The sequence below is a fragment of the Mus musculus genome, chromosome 11, assembly GCF_000001635.26.
Source record: "Mus musculus strain C57BL/6J chromosome 11, GRCm38.p6 C57BL/6J".
Taxonomy (NCBI): domain Eukaryota; kingdom Metazoa; phylum Chordata; class Mammalia; order Rodentia; family Muridae; genus Mus; species Mus musculus.
Window position 1 is genome coordinate 53322835 of NC_000077.6, and position 20524 is coordinate 53343358.

The following is a 20524-nucleotide window of genomic DNA, read 5'->3' on the forward strand; positions in this document are numbered from 1 at the left end:
CACCTTCTGCTGGAGACTATATAAGAACACTGGAAGAAGGAAGATTCTATCTTCTTCACCTTCTTGCCTCGTGGGGCTGAACTACTGCTAGATCCTTGGACCAATGTTGGGGAGTTGAAGTACAGACTGTAAGTCATCAAATTCTCTTACCCATGAGTTCTGTGACTCTAGAGAACCTAATACACACATACTGGGTAAAAACTCTACCACAGAGCTACATCTCAAGGCCCCAAACTTTCACTCAGGAAATTCATCTGAAGGGGGGAAGGTTGGAAGACGGGCAGATAAGAGGGGATGGGGAGATGAGCAGGCCTGGGATGCATGACGTGAAATCCACAAAGAATCAATTAGAAGTTTTAAAAAGATTTTATCTGGGAAAACAAATGCCTGAACGCAATAAGTCAGGTATGGGCTGGAGGAGGACTAATGAAGAGTGATTTGGTTTTGTAGATATAAAAAAAAATTTTTTCAAGACAGGGTTTCTCTGTGTCGCCTTGGCTGTCCTGGAACTCACTCTGGAGACCAGGCTGGCCTCATATTTGCTATATAGCCCAGGTTGGCCTTAACCTCCTTGTCCTCCTTTCTCTACATCCTGAATCCTGATTTTAGAAACTTGTGTCATAACTTGGGAATTAGACTAGCCTGAGCTAAGTTTCTGGCCAGCCTGAAAAATTAAAGATGTTATCTTTAACAATTAAAAAAAAAAAAAAAAAAAAAGAGGGGCCTGGAGAGATGGCTCAGAGGTTAAGAGCACTGACTACTCTTCCAGAGGTCCTGAGTTCAATCCCAAGCAAACACATGGTGTTTCTGTCTGGTCCTGTCTCCCTCTCCACTCCCCTTACCCCTCCTCCTCTCTTAAGACTCAACCAAACTGAGTAGAATTCAGAGATCTGCATGCCTGTGTCTCCTGAGTGCTGGGATTAAAGGAATGTGCCACCACACCTGGAACTAAATTTCTTTACCTGAAACTTTCTCTGTACCATGCTGGCCTGGAACTCATGTCTGTACTCCCATCACTTATGATTGATTCCTTTCCAGAGCAGCCATGTTGCTGGATTAAAATTCCTCTACACAGCCGGGCAGTGGTGGCGCATGCCTTTAATCCCAGCACTTGGGAGGCAGAGGCAGGCAGATTTACAAGTTCGAGGCCAGCCTGGTCTACAGAGTGAGTTCCGGGACAGCCAGGGCAACACAGAGAAACCCTGTCTCAAAAAAAGACCAAAAAATCCTCTACGCAGATCTTTGAAAGAAAAATCAAAAACAAAAAAAAAAAAACCAAAACAAAACAAAAAACCAACCAAACAACAACAAAATCAGAATGATCCAGTCATCATGACGACACCTGTAATTTCTTGGGGTTTTTGGTGTTTTGTTTTTTGAGACAGTTTGTGTGTGCAGCCTTGGTTTTCCTGAAACTCCCTGTGTAGATGAGGCTGGCCGTGAATCCCATCAAGTGTTGGAATTAAAGATGTGGGCCATTACTTCCTGGCCTTTTTGGTTTTGTTTGGTTTGGTTTTGAGCTAGGGCCATAAGTTTTCCCAGGTTGGCCTCAAAAACATAGCAATCCTCTTGCCTCAGCCTCCAAAATCCTGGATTACAGGATTTTTTTTTTTTAGGATTTTTTGAATACTACAAAATTCCACTGCATATGTATTACAGACCCCTGGTTTGAGATCACCCTTCAAGACCCTATTCATACTGAACACACAAGCCCACATTAGAAAAGACAAACCAGCTAGTGGCCACCATTAGCCTCTTCTGAATTGAGCCCGTCTGGCCCCGCCCAGGACCGCAGAGGTTTCTAAGGACCCGCCCACCGGTGCTAGTTTCCCAAAAACCCGTGCGGCAGACTCCAGCCGCTCCAAGATGGCGACTCCCATGCATCGGCTCATAGCTCGAAGGAAAGCGTAAGTGAGATGCTTGTGGGGTGTGCAGGAGGGCTGGGGGCGTGCAGACGCCTGTCCGCTAGCTAGTGAGCGGGCGCAGGCTGCTGAACTGAGCGGGATTTGAAGAGAGTTCGAAATGAATCCAAGAATTGGTCGTTGGGTGGTCTGTGTTCCTCTGTCCGGTCCACATGTCAAGGGTAGCCTGGATGCTTGATCCCACATCTTCCCTCTCAAGATCCCAAACTTTTCCCTCTTCAGCGTACCTGCCTCCTTCCTATCGCCCTTTCTAGAAACAAGCCTGTCTGCAATGCCTATTAATTCCCCATCGACCGTTTCACTTTCTGCAGCTCTCACTGTAAATAATTATTTTAGTACAATCACTCACAGACAGTTTCTCTGAAGAAAAATGTATTCAAGCTACGCAGCTTAACAGTTTTATTGTGGAACCTGTTGATACTCTAAACAAGTACAGCTAGTGGTTTAAATAGCTTTGTAGGAGCCGGATGGTGATGGTACATCCAAGCATTCAGGAGGCAGAGGTAAGCAGATTTCAGAATTCGGGGCCAGCCTGGTCTACAGAGTGAGTTCCAGGACAGCCAAGGCTACACAGAGAAACCCTGTCTCTCTAAAAACAAAACAAAGTTAAGCTTTAAAGGGGATAAGAGGCTGTGGTGAGGAAAGGCAAAAGGCCCAGTTCAAGTCAGTTCTAGAAATTCATCTGTGAGGGGTGACATTTGAAAACAGACTAAAAGCCATAGAAAGGACTGAGTCAGCAGAGGATTTGGGGAAAGATAGGAAATGGTATATTTGCTATGAGTCTGTTAGAATTTGGGGGTGGGTTGGGCAGATTTAGAGACAGGATTTGTCTGTGTAGCCCTGGCTGTCCTGGAACTCACTCTGTAGACCAGGCTGACCTCGAACTCAAGATATCTGACTGCCTTCAGTATGCTGGGATTAAAAGCTTGTGCCACCATGCCCAGTTTGAATCTCAGTAACTATCAGTCCTGGTGGCAGATGCCTTTAATCCAAGCACTGGAGAAGCAAAATCAGGTGGAGTAGCACTGAGTCAAAGCCAGCCTGATCTAAAGAGCAAACTGCAGGCCAGCCTCAGCTGTGTAGGGAGACCCTGTCTCCGAAAAGAAAAAAAACCAACCAACTCAATAACTACCCATTCAGTGGTGTAAGCGATGTAAGGGGCGGAGACCAGTTACTTGAACATGAATTTGAGTCCAGCCTGGGCAACATAATAAGACTTCATCTTAAAACCCTCCAGTAATGTCATACCCACTCTGCATGGCTGTGTGACATGCATGTCATGTTGTATTTCTCAGACCTATCAAAAGTCATAATACGAACCTGAAAGGAAACAGTTTATACATCTAATACCTGCATTGCTTCGCACTTTGCTTTTGACCTAAGCTGTGGTTTATGAGTTTAAAACCCGAGTGTTGGGCCTGACGTTGGTGGATTGTGCTTTTGATCTAAGCACTCAGGAGGCAGAAGCAAGTGGGTCTGTGAGTTCAAGGCTAGGCCAAGCTGGGTATGGTGGCTCACACTTTTAATCCTAGTATTGTGTGGCAAGTGTCTTTAACCCACTGAGCTGTCTCACCACCACCATTTTTTATTAGTAAGTTAAAAAGAATGATAGCCAGGCACAGTGGCACATGCCAGCACTTGGGAGGCAGAGGTAGATCTATGAGTTTGAGGCCAGTATGGTCTATAGATGGAGTTCCAGGGAAAAAAATCAAAAGCAGAATCAACCAACCAAATGAACAAGCTTTTTCATTTATGTGTGAATAGGAGTAGAGGTCAGAGGACAAGTCGTTGGGGGTCAGATCTTTGGGCTTACAGCAAACACCTTATCCACCCACCCTTTTCCCAGCCTTAAAAGTGTTTTAATGGGTTAGGGGGTCTGGCTCAGTAGTAGAGCATTTGTGAAGGAGGCTCTGAGTTTGATATCTAGCATTACAACAAATAAGGACCTTCATTATCCTTTGTCTTCTGAGCTAAAAATGTTGGTCCGAATACATGATTATTGGAATGGAAAAACTTAAAAAAATTTTTTTTAAAGATTTATTTCTTTATTATATGTAAGTACATTGTAGCTGTCTTCAGACACTCCAGAAGAGGGAGTCAGATCTCGTTACGGATGGTTGTGAGCCACCATGTGGTTGCTGGGATTTGAACTCTGGACCTTCGGAAGAGCAGTCAGGTGCTCTAACCCACTGAGCCATCTCACCAGCCCAAAATTTTTGTTTTTATTATTTTGCTTTGTTGAGACAGGGTCTCTTGCTCTGTAGCTCAGGCTAACTTTAAACTCAGAGCCATCCTCCCACATTGGCCTGCAAAGTGAAAGACTATAAGCATGAAATACCGGACTGGGCTTAGAAGAGCAAGACTCAGTTCCTGTTGCGCCCCAGGTTGCACGCTTTGAACACCGTTTGTGTGCTTGCTAGAGTCAACATCACGTGATACTTTAATGCTCTTCCAGGTCAGAAAGTGTCCCAAGACAAAACTTAAGGCTTGTATTCTGTTATTTTCTTTGTAGTGAAGCCAATAAGCAACATGTAAGATGTCAGAAATGCTTGGAATTTGGACATTGGACTTATGAATGCAAAGGGAAAAGAAAGTACCTACACAGACCTTCGAGAACGGCAGAGCTGAAGAAAGCTTTAAAAGAAAAAGAAAATAGATTATTGCTGCAAAGGTAGGTTTACATGTAATATCCAGGGGAACTTATAAAAATATTTACAGAATCAGCTGACCTCAAGTTTGCTGTCTTCCTGTCTCAGTCTCCTGAGTGCTGGGATTACAGGTGTGTACCGCCGCATCCAGCTTACAATGCTATCGGCTGGTTTTTAATGAGTGGCCACTCTGTGTCCAGGCCCTATGTGTCCTCTTTATAAGTCTTAGCATATTTAAACCTCAAACCTCTACTAATAAGGTAGCTATTATTAACCTCTTTGTATGCTCACATATATGTACCTATATGTATGTGAGCATGTACACACACACAAATTTTAAAAAATAATAGATCACTGAATTAATGCATGCTTTTTCCAAAAAGGAATCTGTAAGAACTTGTTTCTTGGTTTTCTTTTTTTGACTTCCTCCCCTACACCTTATAAATTCAAAATCTGGAGAGGCCCTTAGTCCCACCCAAAGGTCCTGTTGAGAACGGTGAGAGATGATGTCCCGTAGGCACTGGTCCCACTCTCACAAGACAGGGAAATCCTCACATGGCCAGTGAGCCGGGCTAGCATTTATGGAGTAGGAGTGTCAGGTATCAGGGTCATCCTTGGCTATATAGTAAGTCAAAACAAGCCCAGACTATAGAAGACTCTGTCTCCAAAGTTGACAAATAGGGCCAGGTATGGTGGTCCGATCTTTAATAGCACTTGGAAGGCAGAGGCAGGTGGGTCTCTTAATTTGAGGTCAGCCAGTGTTCTATAGTGACATCCTATCTTCAAAAACACCCCTTTCTCAAATTGACAAAAAAGACATTATAAAATTAAAAAATCTTTTGGATAGTAAAATCACTAAATGAGTGAGAAACAAAACAAACCAGCCTACCAATTGGGCTAGGATCTCTGCCTGCTAAGAACTGATATTTACAGTGTGCAAAGAACTAAAATCACTATACATGGAAATATTTTAAAACTTGGACTAAGAAATTTAATAGTTACAAAAACTACAAATGGCTGCGGAATATTTTTTTAAAGGTGTCCAACATCCTTAGCCACAGGGGAAAAGCAAGTTAGAACTAGGTTTATCTTCCGTCTCACCCAGTACAGAGTGGCCACCCGTCAGGAAGACAAAAGGGCAAGGACTGTGGTAAAGAGCAGCTTTACTCATTATTGATGGGAGTGTAAATTGGCACTGTGGCTGCTGTGGACATCAGTGTGGGCTGTAGAAGTAAAAAACAAAACAGAGCAAACCCTAAGTAGTCTCCATGTGACCCAGTTAGAGTATTCTGGGCATGTACCCAAATGGCCCTAATCCTACCACAGAGAAGCTTTAACTGCCATCTTTATTGCTGCTCCATAGCAAGCAAATAGAATCACCAGTGGGGAAAGGGGGGGGGGGCTTTAAGAGAGAGAGAAACAGGGCAGGTATGGAGCTCATGAGACTTGAAAGTCGAAAGGGCCATACGGGGATGGGAGTGTAAAAGGAAGATAAGAAGCAGAGCAGCAGGTAGAAAGACAGAGAACAAGCATTCTCACCTTAGGCTAAGAATGCAGCTAAGTGGTCAGGGCCCTGTTTAGCCTGCATGAGCCCTCCAGTACCACACATGTTCTCCCCCGTCCTCCTCTGTATGTGTGTGTGTGTGTGTGTGTGTGAGTGTGTGTGAGTACATTGTGTGGCTTTGATAAATTCTGTATCAAAACTTCATCTCTTTGAACAAATCATGTTTCTCAAGAATGAATGTAAAAATTAAAATTAGAAACTGAGTTAATACTAAACTTTGCCAGATTCTAACGATAAATATCTACTCAGCCAGTATGGTAGCTCACACCTTTAATCTCAGCATGCAGGAGGCAGAAGCAGGTAGGTTTCTATGATTTCAAGGTCTAACTGGTCTACATAACTAAACGTTACCCGGAGCTGTGTGGTCAGACCCTGTCTGGAATTAACTCATTATTCAGTTCTGCCAGGGCTGGAGTCTGGACACTGAGGATGGTCTAATGTTTGACCCTACCACTGAAAGCTTTTCCGTAATGTGGTCTCACAAAACAAGGCAGTGCCTGCCCCCAGCTAACAGAATCACCTTCTGTTATACCTCAGAAAGTGGAAATGGACACAGCTCCGCAAGCTTTGAAGGAGAATTCTCTGAGGAGATTGGTTAGAGTGAAGCCCGTGCTGGCTCTGTCTGTGGCAGGATCGAGCCTACTCTCCTCATCAGGGAGCAGAGACTCATTTGGGAAACCTTTGAGGTACAAGCACAGGGTAGAAGTCGGGCTGAGATGTAGCTCAGTTTGCAGAGTGCTTGCCTAGCATGCACAAGGTTCTGAGATCCATCCGTGACGCTGTGTAAGGGAAGCGGAGGGGTCAAGCGTTCAGCAGCATCTTCAGGCCTAGCCTAGGCTACGTGAGACCTTGTCTCAAAGAAGACAAAGAAGAACTTTCACTACTTAGAGTTGATCTGAAAAAGAAAAAAGTGAAATTGTATGAGGTATAGAGTGCTTGCCCTGCATGTACCAGCCCTGGACTTGAACCTGCACCGAGTATTGTAGTGATAGGAGCATTCTGTAGCCTGAAAGCTGGGCTGTGTGCGCTGATGGCGGAAACGCTGCTCACGCTCCCCTGCTCTCTGTGGGCTCAGGGAACAGCAGTCTTGCAGTGTTGAGTTTCCATGTCTTTGTTTTAAAACAATAACTAAAATTTTGGAAGCTGTGCAGAAATTAAATTGTTCTTTGTAAAAGTGTGAAATGGGCCGGGCAGTGGTGGCGCACGCCTTTAATCCCAGCACTTGGGAGGCAGAGGCAGGCGGATTTCTGAGTTCGAGGCCAGCCTGGTCTACAAAGTGAGTTCCAGGACAGCCAGGGCTATACAGAGAAACCCTGTCTCAAAAAAACAAAAAAAAAAAAAAAAAAAAACAAAAAAGTGTGAAATGGCCATGTGTAATTCTAGGAAGCCAGATTACAGCTGTTGTGCTGTTGTTGGCCTTGCTTGTTCAATGCGTAACTAAAGTTCTAAACAAAAAAAGAAACAAGTCTGTGCGTTCCATCACCTTAACTACTAACAGACTTTGATGTACAAGAGATAACGTGTGTTTTATCACAGAGTCGGCCACATGCACTGTGTACATCCTGTCCCGGGAGGAAAATGTTTGACTTGATTAGAGCAGGAAACCCTGTGCCCTTGAGCAAATGTGATGAAGAACAGAGCAGGTCTGAGGCTGGCAGAGGTGTCGCAGAGTGTGGTCACTTTATTAATCGGAGCTTTTGTTTCCCTTTGTCCCTTAGCATAGGAGAGACCAACATAGAGAAAAAGATCAAGAAGAAGAAGAGGTAGGTGACTCAATGACACTACCTGGGGGAGAAAGGCCGGTCTGAAGTCTTTGTTTGCAATTTTTTTTTTTTTTTAAGATTTATTTGTAGAAGCCAGCCTGGTCTACAGAGTGAGTTCCAGGACAGCCAGGGCTACACAATGAAACCCTGTCTCAAAAAAAAAAAATTATTTGTTTTATATAAGTGAGGACATTGTCACTGTCTTCAGACACACCAGAAGAGGGCAGCGGATCCCATTTCAGTTGGTTGTGAGCCACCATGTGGTTGCTGGGAATTGAACCTCTGGAAGAGCAGTCAGTGCTCTTAACCACTGAGCCATCTCTCCAATCCCTGTTTGCAAATTTTGATTTTCATTGTGTTTTCAAATATTTTCCTCTTATGTGGAATTTATTGGCTCCGTTTTTCCTTTTCTATAACATTCTAAAATCCTTGTCCCTACAAGACTTTGCTAAAGAGGACTGGAAAAATGGCCCAGTTAGTAAAGTGCTTGCCATGCACCTAAGCAAATAGCTGGGAGCAGCAGCGGCAGGGGTTTGTGCAGCCACAGTGCTGGGGAGGTAAAGATGGGTGGACCCAGTGACTCACTGAGCACCCAGCCCAGCTGAGTCAGTGTGCTCCACGTTCCAAAGTGTAGAGCGACTGAGGAGAACACCTGATGACTGCTGCTCTTCGTACACAAACATACATGTATGCATATTGACATGTACTTGTGTGTGCACACATACCACATAAAGACTTAAATGAAAATTAAATGGTTTTTTAGTCAAGGCACGGTTGCCCTGGCTGGCCTGGAACTGGCTGTGTAGACCGGCCGGGCTTCAGTCTCAGAGATCTGCCTGGCTTATTTGGGTTCTTTCATTGTTTGGTTTTGCTTTTGTTTTGTTTTTACATGTATTTTATGTGTATGTGTGTATAGGGATGCCTCTAGATGACAGAAGTGGACATTGGATCCCTTGGAGCTGAAATTACTGGTATTTTTGAGCTGCCAGATATGGGTGCTGGGATCCGAATTCCTTGACAGGCCTCTGACAGACAGAACAGTAAGGCCCCTAAATGCTGAGCCTTCCCTTTCTTTAGCTCTTGTTTTATTTTCTGGAGACTAGATCTCACTTTGTAGCCCAGGCAGGTCTCAAACTCACGGTGATCCTCATACTTCAGCTTCTTAAGTGCTAGGGTTACAGCCACAGAGTGTGTGTGTGTGTGTGTGTGTGTGTGTGTGTGTGTGTGTGTGTGACAGACAGACAGACAGACAGACTAGCCTTGACCTTTCTGTGTTGCTGAGGGTGATCTTGACCTTCTGACCTTCATGCCTCTATCTCCTAGGATCATGCCTCTATCTCCTAGGATCCCGGGCTTGTGCCAGCATGCTCAGTATGACGTAGTATGGGAGGTACACCTTATGAGCTTATGAGAGTTGCTGAAATGACAGAGCTTGTAAAGGGTTTCAGAGTTAGGCAATCCCCAAACATCAGACCTAGGGCTGGCTGGCTGTAGAGGCTCAGCCTGAGCATCTCTGAGCTCCGAATTAAAATGTCAGTTTCCCATGTGTGCACTTTGTGTGACTTCATAGGTCTAAGAGTGTCACGAGTTCCAGTACCTCTAGCAGTGACAGTTCGGCCAGTGAGTCTTCATCAGAGAGTGAGACATCCGCCTCATCCTCTTCAGAAGACAGTGACTCAGATGAAAGCCTCTCTAGCTCCTCCTCCTCCTCCTCTTCCTCGGCCTGTTCGTCTTCCTCTTCCTCCTCTTCCTCCTCCTCCTCCTCGGACTCGGACTCCAGCTCGTCCAGCAGCAGCAGCAGCAGCAGTTCTGAGAGCAGCTCTGATGATGAGCCACAGAAGAAGAAAAAGAAGAAGAAATAGAGCTCTGTACACCGGGACGGTGGACCCAAAGCACCTGTGACTCCCAGGGGAACTGAAAACCTGCTCAAGCAAGCAAGCCAGACGGCCAGAAGTGTTAAATAAAATCCAGAACTTTCCAAGTATTTACTATTGTATAGAATATTTAAAAAAAAAAGATGTTACATATATAAAGATGTTTATTTTAGGAATGAATATGGGTTTTTGCTGTTGCTTTTCTTTTTGTAAAGACTGGGTCTCATTTTGTAGGTCTAGCTGGCCTTGAATTTGATATGTAGAGGAGACTGGCCTTGATTTCAGAGAGATCTTCTAATGTTGGGACTAAAGATATGTGCCACCATGCTCAGCTTTTGTTTTTAACTTTTTTTTTTAAATATTTGAAGTCTATCTGTAGTACATAATCAAAATTGAAAACCAGGAAATCTATTTCATTGACAGGCAAAAGTCATTTTTTTCCTGCCTTTGAAATGAATGCTTTATGTGGGTATATGTTACAGTGTGTATGGGACAGTCTTTGACTGTACTGTATCAGAATATCAAGAAGTTTCTTGTTCTCTTTTGCCTGTGTTTATTATGTGAGATTTAATGCATTGTTATTATAAATGGTTTTCCTACTGTTAATAAATGTGCTCTATTTTTATGTTTGTATCAGAAAATTCTGATTTTTCTATTCTGAATCTATAAAATCAAAGAACCCCATACAGAACATTGGAATGATGTAAGTTTCAAGTTTTTTCTTTGTTGTTGTTTTTTTTCTTTATTCTTTAAGATTTATTTGTGTGTGTGTGTGTGTGTGTGTGTGTGTGTGTGTGTGTGTGTGTGTACACGTGCCTACGTGAGTTCATGTGCCACATTTCTGTGATAGCATGTAGAGACCAGAGAGGGCATAGGCCCCCCTGTAGTAACTGGAGCTGTAGGTAGGTAGGTAGAAACTGCCACGTGGGTGCTGGGAAGCAACCTGGGTCTTAGGCAAGAGCGGCAAGTGCTCATAACTGCCGAGGCTTCTCTCCAGCCCCACGCTCTGGGGCTTTATCCTTCCTTTCCTCCTGGTTTCTTGTTCTTCTCTTATGTGTATTTTTCCAGTTACCAGTTACTTTTTTTTAGACATCAGTTCTCAGTCAGGATATGAAGATTTAGCCTTGGTTGAATTCTTCATGAACAGAACTGAGCATTTGGTTATTCAAGAGTGCAGAGTCCTCTATCCTGGCCCTACTGGGACCCGCACGTCACTAATGTGAGAGCTTCTGCTAACCTGGGGAACACAGAAGCTGGGGAACACATGGGTGCCAGCGCCAAGTCCACCGAGCTGTGCTCTATCCTCTTGTTGGGCATAATTTCAGTGCCCCACTGCATACCTTTGAGGTTGGGATGCCTCCCAGTTTAACATCCATGAGTTTCTTTGGAGTCTTGGCTGAAGAACCACACATCTCAGGGAGGCTCTTGGGAAGTTCTTGATGCAGGGTTTCGTGTTTCATAACCTGGGCTGGCATCAAATCCCCTATGTAGCTGGGGATGACCTTGAACTCTTCTTACTACCTTTACCTTCCACCTGCCACAGCTCTTGGCATTCTTATTTTTATGTATGCATGCACTCGTGTGGTGTGTGTGTGTGTGGTGTGTGTGTGTGTCTCTCCTTGCCCATGGAGGTCAAACAAGGATGTGGGAACTACAGCTGGAGTTACAGGAAGTTGTGAGCCATGAATGTGGATGCTTGGAACTGAACTCCAATCCTCTGCAAATGAGGTGTCTCCAGCCACTGGTTACATTATACTTAAAAGATAGCTATTTATTTATTTATTTATTTATTATTTTTGGTGGTTTTTTTTTTTTTTTTTTTTTTGAGACAGGGTTTCTCTAGCTGTCCTGGAACTCACTTTGTAGACCAGGCTGGCCTCAAACTCAGAAATCCGACTGCCTCTGCCTCCCAAGTGCTGGGATTACAGGCGTGCGCCACCATGCCCAGCTAAAAGATAGCTTTTTAAGGGCAAGAGCAATGGCTCAGTCAAGTAAAATGCTTGCTGCACAAGGCTGAAGATCTGAGTTTGGTCCCCAGCACCAGAAGAGCAAGGTATGGTCACCTTGTCTAGCACCAGGAGGGACTGAGGTAGACCAATCCCTGGTGCTCATTATTGGCCAGCCAACCTAGTCAGTCAGTGAGCTCCAGACTCTGAGACACTGCCCTAAACGAGGTGGAGAGCAGAGCAATTGTCAGAATGTGACATTGACACCAGGCCCACACACACGTGAAGATGTACATTACAAATATGCATCCATAAACATCAAGTCTTATATATTTTTTTTCCAGTGTTAGGATTAGAACCTGAGGCCTGTTGAATGCTAGCAAGCCTTTTACCACTAAGCCACATCCCCAGGCTTGCCTCTTAATAGTTCCTGTATGACACTTTATATGGGTAACTGATCCTATATGACTTTATAAATATAAATAACCAGGGAGAAGATGACGCTCTAGCAAGGATCGGGAAATACTGTACAATATTTTTAAAAGTAAACTATAATGTACAGTAATGTCAAGTTTAACCCCATTATTCTGTGGCCTTAAGCTTTTTAGAAAAGAGGTATCCTTTATTCAACAATCTTGATTTGGGGACAGAAGATGTAGCTCAGTGGGCGTAGTGATTGCCTAACATGCAGGAAGGTTTGGGTTCGATTCTTAGCAGTAATATACCAGGCTTGGTGGTGTATGCTTGTTTTTGTTTTGTTTTTTTGAGACAGGATCTCTCTATAGACCAGGCTGACCTCCATCTCCTAGAGATCCTTCTACCTCTGCCTCCTGAGTGCTAGATTACAGATGTGCACCATCTCACCCTTCTGCTACAAGGCTGGGATATTCCAGCACTCTGGAGATGGAGGCAAGAAGACCAAGAATTCACAATATATCATCAAATTAGATGTATACAGAATATGACAAAATAGTGAGAGTTTTGGTTTCTTTTAAATCTCAGTTATGAATGTTTTTGTTTAAATATCCTAAAAGGATGCTTTCAGTTTGTCCACAGCCATTAACTATGATTGTCTCCTACTCTGGGGGCTGAGGGTGGGGGGTGACTTACCAGCTGCAGATAGTCTGGGGACTCTGGAGAAGACCTGAGTGGGCCTGTGGCAGCCGCTTTTCCCCTGGGTGCTGCTCCAACTGCTGGTTCCTGCCCTGCTTCCCCTGTCCCCACTGCTGCCCCTCTTTTGCTCCCTCCCCACCCCCCACTGCTGCTCCCATCCCCTCCCCACCCCCACTGCTGCTCCCATCCCCTCCCCACCCCCACTGCTGCTCCCATCCCCACCCCGACTCCCCTGCTGCTGGTTCCTTGTGTTTTCCATTGCTGGTTTACTAGCCTCCTGACAACAGAGATAAAACTGGCCCATAGGAACCAGACAGCCCTAATCATCAGGAAGTAGCAGCCCACAGAGATCTACGCCCCTTTCCCCTCTGACCTTCTTTCTCTCCTACCTAGTGTTGGGGGATGGAAGAAACTAATTGGGAAGGGAGGAAGAAGCTTGAGAACCCAATAAAATGACAAATCCACCAATAGAATGAGGAATAAGCAAGGTCATTTGTTTAATAAAGTGGTCAGGTTTTTTGAGACAGGGTCTCACCAGGTAGCTCACCTAGCCTTTGAGTGCCAGGATTAACATTCAACACCACACCTAGCTTAGAAAGTTATGTTAACTAATGAATTTGAAAACTCACTACCTCCATATTCATGGGATGTCAGTAAAGTAGGTGAACTGTATAACCCTGAATCTTTTTTTTTTTTTTTTGGTTTTTTTTTTTGGCTTTTGTTCTTTTTGACACATGGACTCACCCTCCCTGGTGTCAGGATGAGGGATGTGAGCTATCTGGCTGTGAGTCTAAATTCTAGGGGAGGGGAGGAGAGGGGGAAGGCTAAAATAAATGACTTCTTTAGTTTGTATCTTTAGAAATCAGGAAAATAAAAATTAATCCCTTAATAAGCAAAAGGAAGGAAACAATAAACATTAAATTGAGGTTGAATGTGGTGGCGCACACCTTTAACCCCAGCACTCAGGAGGCAGAAGCAGGTGGGTCTCTAAATTCAAGATCCTGTCTCAAAAAAAACTTTATTATATTAAAAATCAGTTAAATAGAGGAACTGGAGAGATAGCTCAGCAGTTAAGACTGCTCTCAGCAGACATGAGGACTAGGGGTTCTGGTCCTGGCACCTACATTACAAACCTGTGTTCCTATGACTATAACCGCCTAGGGGGGAGGGTATGGGGGACTTTTGGGATAGCATTGGAAATGTAATTGAGGAAAATACGTAATAAAAAAATATTAAAAAAAAAAACTATAACCGCCTAAAAACCTGGCTTGGAGGAGGGTGCAGGTATAGGGAACTCACCAGGGCCTGCTGGTTCCAGCCTAGCTAAGACTCTGCCTTGGGTTCAGGAAGAAAGCCTGCCTCAGAGGAACAGTTGGAGAGATGGAGGGGACTCTCTGGTCTCTGTACACACACAGCAGGGATGTACTTGGCAGTGTGTCTAGCATGCATGAGGCCCTGGGTTCAAGTTCTACCATTACATTCATCAACTGTTATCCTGTTATCATACCTGTTATCCCAGCACCCTGAAAGAGGAGGGTCAGAAGTTCAAGGTTATTCTTGGCTCTCGAGACCAGCCTCAGCCAGGTGGTGGTGGCTTCAGCCTTTAATCCCAGCACCCAGGAAGTGGGTCTCTGTGAATCTGAGACCAGCTTGGGCTACATAGGACTTTGTCTAAAATAAAAAGTGAGAGAGAGAGAGAGAGAGAGAGAGAGAGAGAAGAAGAAGAAGAAGAAGAAGAAGAAGAAGAAGAAGAAGAAGAAGAAGAAGAAGAAGAAGAAGAAGAAAGGAAAAGTGGGAAAAGTCAATAAATTTTAAAATGTTTTATGAGATTAATTTAATAAAACTGATGAACCATAACCAAAATGCTCAGTAAAAATGAAACAAATTACCAATATGAGGAATACAGGAATAACAGATAACATTATTGCAGATACCACAGATGTTAAAAGGAAGCTGGGGTACTAATACTGTGAACAGCTTTCCTGGTTGTTAGATGGCAGTACTAAATAATTGGGGTTTTTTTCAGTTTTGGTTTCTCAAGACTGAGTTTCTCCGTGCAGTTCCAGCTGTCCTGGAACTCGCTTTGTAAAACAGACTGGCCTCTAACTCAGATCCGCCTACCTCTGCTTAGCAAGAGCTGGGACCAAAGGCATGCGGCACCATGCCTGAAAATTGTTTTTCCTACAAGAGGCCGGTGGATACATCTACCCTATCAGCTGAGTGACTCTCAGATTACCTGCTGTGATGGTGAACTGATCCTATCAAATGCTTCTCATTCCTCTCTCTCCCAAGTAGCTGGGGCTCCCATATGCACACCGTTGTGCCTGGCCCCGGAAAAGTTCCTCGAAAGACAGTCTCCTGAGATTCACTAAAAAGCTAATGGGCAGGGACCTAGATTAAACTCAATCTACAGTTTAAAACCTTAGCCACCAAGAGCTCCATTTATTTATTTATTTATTAGATTTATTTATTTATTATATGTAAGTACACTGTAGCTGTCTTCAGACACACCAGAAGAGGGCGTCAGATCTCGTTACGGATGGTTGTGAGCCACCATGTGGTTGCTGGGACTTGAACACTGGACCTTTGGAAGAGCAGTCGGGTACTCTTACCCACTGAGCCATCACACCAGCCCCCTAGAGAGCTCCATTTATTAAGTGTGGTTTTGGAATTAAAGGTAAACAAATATATATATATACTAAGAGGAAACAAACTTTGGCCTGGGAGTAATAATGTACACAGGATAAGCAGATACAGGTAGATAAGGAAATAATTTGTCTTTAAATCAACCTCTTTGCTGGACCCACGCATATGGAAGTCAATAACCACCATGCCATATAATCTAACATTTCCTTCACTCACTCTGTAGACCAGGCTGGCCTCGAACTCAGAAATCCGCCTGCCTTTGCCTCCCGAGTGCTGGGATTAAAGGCGTGTGCCACCACCGCCTGGCAAGATTTTCTTTAACTTTGTATTCTACAGGTACTCAACATTCAAGTAGTTGTGACCTACCTTTGCAGATGTATGTGCTCACATGCTTGCATGTGCATGAATACACTTGAGCATGCATGTGAGCGTGCGCGCGCGCACGCACACACTCACACACACACCACAATTTAAAATTAAAAAACATTTTTTTTTCTTTTAGAACAAAGCGTCAATGACTATGTGACTTTACATTTAACTAGCTACTGAAGCAATGTAAAAGTTTGACTGTTGTTCATAAATAGGTTCCCTAGCCCTGTGTAACTGAAATTATTCTATAGATATGAGAGAAAATGCTGCCAAGGTGACTCTTTTCCAGGCATACATTATCTTGTGTAATCCCTTCTCATAATTGAATCAGGGCTAATCTATGTGGACAGACTGGAACAAAGGTCTCTTCAAACAATCTAGGATAAACTAGTCTCTTGAGAGGAGGATGTCTTAAGGCAACCATGTGGAGTTGTCTCCTAAGGATGTACTGAGCCCTCTGACCCAGTAACCAGCACTGACTGGTCAGAAATATCAGAAATCATTTGCCATGCCTTCCATTCCCAGTGAAGCCTTATAATAACTGGAATCTAAGACCCACAAACCAAACCTGAATGCCTGACCCACAGAAATTGTGACATGATGAACAACACTGTTTTGTTTAGTTGTTTATTTATTTATTTTTGAGACAGGGTTTCTCTGTGTAGCCCTGGCTGTCCTAGAACTCACTCTGTAGACCAGGCTGGCTTCCAACTTGGAGACTTACCTACCTCTGCTTCTCAAGTGTGTCCCACTACCACTGGGTAAATACTGTTATTTTAAGCCACTACACTTTGAGTAATTTGTTATGCAATAATAATATTTTAAAGGCCTACTGTTTTTATATTTGAAGTTCATGGTTATTGAAAAGCTACATTCAGGATTTCCATTCAAAATTTGTCTGTGGAAGGGTTCACTCTGCCAACTTACCCAAATTTGCCCCTCCTTTGAATCAATTCTTTGCTTTGATTTTCTCTTATTTATCCTTGACCATTTGTTATGTGACTGTGTGTGTGTGTGTGTGTGTGTTTGGTTTCACAAGTGTGTTTTCTCCATTAATATGGCGATTCCATTTTATGAAGATAAGGCTTTAACTTGGCTCACTCCTGCCTCTGGGGCTGGGACTGTTACCTTGCATATAAAAGGAACTCAGTAAGACAACTGTAGGCAGAATAAACAAACAGATTAGGACAAAATCATCAGCATACATATTTGCCTTAGCGTTATTTAGATTCTTAGTTAAAGGAGTGAAGCATTTAGGCTGTGAGCCTGTGAGAACTGGCATTAAATGTTGACATTAAATCCTTATAACAAAATTTTACTTTTATTTTTGTATTCTAATTATCTTTTAGGTATTTATGGGTATGGGTGTTTGGCTTGCATGAATATCTATACACTATTGATGCGCCTGGTAGCTCTGGAGGCCAGGCCAAAGTATCACACCCTCCTAGAACTAGATTCACAGATGGTTTGTGGGCCTCTTTGTAGGTGCTGGGAATTGAACCCAGGTCCTTTGGAAGAGCAGCCAGTGCTCTTAACCACTGAGCCATTTTTCCAGTCCTCCTCACCCCATTTTCCTTTTCAAGAGATGGGAAATAGATCCTGGCACCTTTAATCTGAGTGCTGAGAGGCAGAGGCAGGCAAATCTCTGAGTTTGAGGCCAGCCTGGTCTACAGAGTGAGTTCCAGGACAGTCACAGCTACGGAAAGGAACCCTGTCTGGGAGGAAAAAAGAAAAAAAAATGACAAATGAGACTATGGATGTGACTTTGTGGCTAGAATGATTGCCTGGTACTCACAAGGACCTGGTTTTGATCCCTAGCATCTCATAAATAGAGTATAGCATTGAGTGATAGAGACAAAGAGGATCAGGGGCTCAAGGGTCCAAGTGAGACCGTCTCAAAACAACAGCAGTGTTTACAAGTTGATTCCCCTTCCTTCCTAGAATGCTGTGGTAGATAGCCTATAAACTGGCCTTTGGTGATCCCTGCCCCCAGCACTTTCCATCCTCTCCCATACCAAATATGGCTGACTTATGCAACCAATAGGCTATTACAGAATGAAATGTGACTGAATCATAAGAGCTTGAGAATTCTCATAGGATATCCCATCATAACTGAATTTCTTTACAGAAAGTAAAAAAGAAGGCTGCTTTCTTTCTATCCTCCTCCTTTTTTTTTTTTTTTTTTTGAGACAGGGTCTCATTACATAGCCCAGGCTACCCTAACTTCTTATGTAGTCCAGGTTGCCTTCAAACTCTCCATCTTCCTACCTCAGCCTACCAAGTCCTGGAATGATGGGTGTACACCACAGTAAGTTTCTGGGTTTTTGTTTTGTTTTGTTTTGTTGTTTTTTTTTTTTTTTTTTTTTTTCGAGATAGGGGTTCTCTGTATAGCCCTGGCTGTCCTGGAACTCACTTTGTAGACCAGGCTGGCCTCGAACTCGGAAATCTGCCTGCCTCTGCCTCCCGAGTGCTGGGACTAAAGGCGTGTGCCACCACGCCCTACTCACAGTAAGTTTCTGAATGACTCACTTGGTAGTCAAATAAAGACAGCCATTTACTGACGCAGAGTTAATCATTAAATCATACTAGATTGCAGCAGCCAGAAAATACATGTCGAGCATGATATTCTTATTAACGGCAGGCCAAATCTAAAAGTGTCCTGGCAGAGAAGTTAATATATTTGTTTTGAAACTGCTGCTCTTTGGCTATAATAAATAATGCGAGATCTGAAATTCTTAGGAGAACTACCTCACCACTGTTACTTGATCCTAGATAACTGTGGAAATTAGCTTTTGCTGAAGATACGAAACTTTTTTTTAAGGACTTCCGTCTATGAATCAAAATATTCCTCTGTTGTCTAAGCTTCTTGTCACAGTCACAAGATTATGTCCATGCCACACAGTCACTACAGGCATGTTTTCAGAGCCTACACTATGGCGCACATAGCCTGTTTTAGGCATAAAGGAGGTGGTGACTAGGGAATCAGGAATTCGAGGCCAATTTGGACTATGTAAGACCTCTCACAGAGCCAGGAAAAAATCCATTTAGCTACATAAGATTGTTATTTATTTATTTATTTTTGCCAGCCCTGCTTGCTCTGGCCCTGTTCAGGCCATATTTATTGCATATATGTGGGTACACTGTCACTGTCTTCAGACAAGCAGAAGATGGCATCGGATGCCCATTACACTCGGAAATCTGCTTGCCTCTTCTGAGTGCTGGCGGATGCCCATTACAGATGGTTGTGAGCCACCATGTGGTTGTGGGAATTGAACTCAGGACCTCTGGAAGTGCAGGTGGTGATCTTAACTGCTGAGCCATCTCTCCAGTCCAAGATTTTTCTTTTTATTATTCTTAATTATGCACAGGTGTGTAGAGCTATATACATGCAGATACCTTTCATGTAGAACTCTAGCTTTCTGCCCCAGGGCTCGAGCTGCTGCAGCTGAGAATGCGATACCTGGTGTGAGTGCTCAGAACTCAACCTGTGTCTTCTTGAAGGACAGACAGTGCTTTTTTTTTTTTTAAAGATTTATATATTTATTATATGTAAGTACACCGTAGCTGTCGTCAGATGCACCCGAAGAGGGTGTCAGATCTCACTACGGATGGTTGTGAGTCATCATGTGGTTGCTGGGATTTGAACTCAGGACCTTCGGAAGAGCAGTCGGTGCTCTTAACCACTGAGCCATCTCTCCAGCCCCCAGACAGACAGTGTCTTTTAACTGAGCCCCTACTCCTTTTCTTTTTGATCCTGGTACTGAACATAATGATGTGATTGCAAAGAAGACTATAAAATGGAATGATATTTCTAAGTGGAAATATATCAAATGGAAATAGGTCAAAGGTGGTTATATGTACTGATGAGCCCTTTAGCCAATTATTTCACGCCTGTGATTGGCTGGCTGGTTTATGTCTCATTACTTTGGTAGTTAAGAGGTTTCCTGTTTGTTTTGTGTCTAGCCTGCTGTTCATGTACAAGAACCTTTAACTGCTTCCAGATCACTACTAACCACTGAGTCATCTCTTGATCTCCCCACCAGGTTGTATTTGGAGTTGATCACTTTGTCACGTACTATGTCCTGATAAGAAGAATCTAAGTGTTGGACATTTTTCTTTCCAGCAAGAGACATTCTTGGTATTGTATGCCAGTGGCTTCATAGTGGATATCTGGTGGTTTGTTTTTTGTATGAAAACCTATTTCAAACGTGAAATGCAGAAGTGGTCTACGCTCCTGTGAATAGCCACTCACCCGTGCTTCTGTAAGCAATACTAAATTAAACCCTCGCAGCCCCACTCCTCCCCCAGAAAGGGCCATGAAAGGAAGAGGGAGGACTGGTTGGGAGGAGAAAGGCAATTAGTGAGAGGAGGAGGGTCACAAAAGAGGGGATATGGGTGAATATGGTCAGAATATACCCAGGAGTGAAATGTCATTAGATATAATTAATTAGATAGAGTGTCTAATTAATACATGCTTATAAAAACTATAATGCTCTACTTGAGGCTTAGTTGGTAGAATGCTAGCCTAGCATGCAGGAAGCCCTGGGTTATAGCCCATTGTGTCAAGAGGAGATAGGAATGTGTGATACTCAGTTGTAACCCTAGCACTCTGGAGATCGAGGAGAAGTTCAAGATCCATCTCCAGCTACAGCAGGAGTTTGAGTCTGTCTTAAAAGAAC

The 20524-nt window shown here is 43.6% G+C and overlaps 1 protein-coding gene across 1 annotated transcript; it reads left to right on the forward strand.

Annotated features, from left to right (window-relative positions):
- The first annotated feature begins 1854 nt into the window (after positions 1-1854).
- On the forward strand, positions 1855-10467 carry Zcchc10 (zinc finger, CCHC domain containing 10). The gene is made up of 4 exons (NM_026479.4): positions 1855-1907; positions 4435-4593; positions 7853-7897; positions 9468-10467. The coding sequence occupies exons 1-4, from the start codon at positions 1867-1869 to the stop codon at positions 9757-9759; spliced, it is 537 nt and encodes a 178-aa protein (NP_080755.2). The 5' UTR covers positions 1855-1866; the 3' UTR covers positions 9760-10467.
- Positions 10468-20524: the final 10057 nt, after the last annotated feature.

Coding starts and splice junctions, on each gene's coding strand:
- Zcchc10 (NM_026479.4), top strand. CDS start 1,867: ATGGCGACTCCCATGCATCGGCTCATAGCTCGAAGGAAAGC. Junction 1,908..4,434: donor CTCATAGCTCGAAGGAAAGC/GTAAGTGAGATG, acceptor TTTTCTTTGTAG/TGAAGCCAATAAGCAACATG. Junction 7,898..9,467: donor AAGATCAAGAAGAAGAAGAG/GTAGGTGACTCA, acceptor GTGACTTCATAG/GTCTAAGAGTGTCACGAGTT.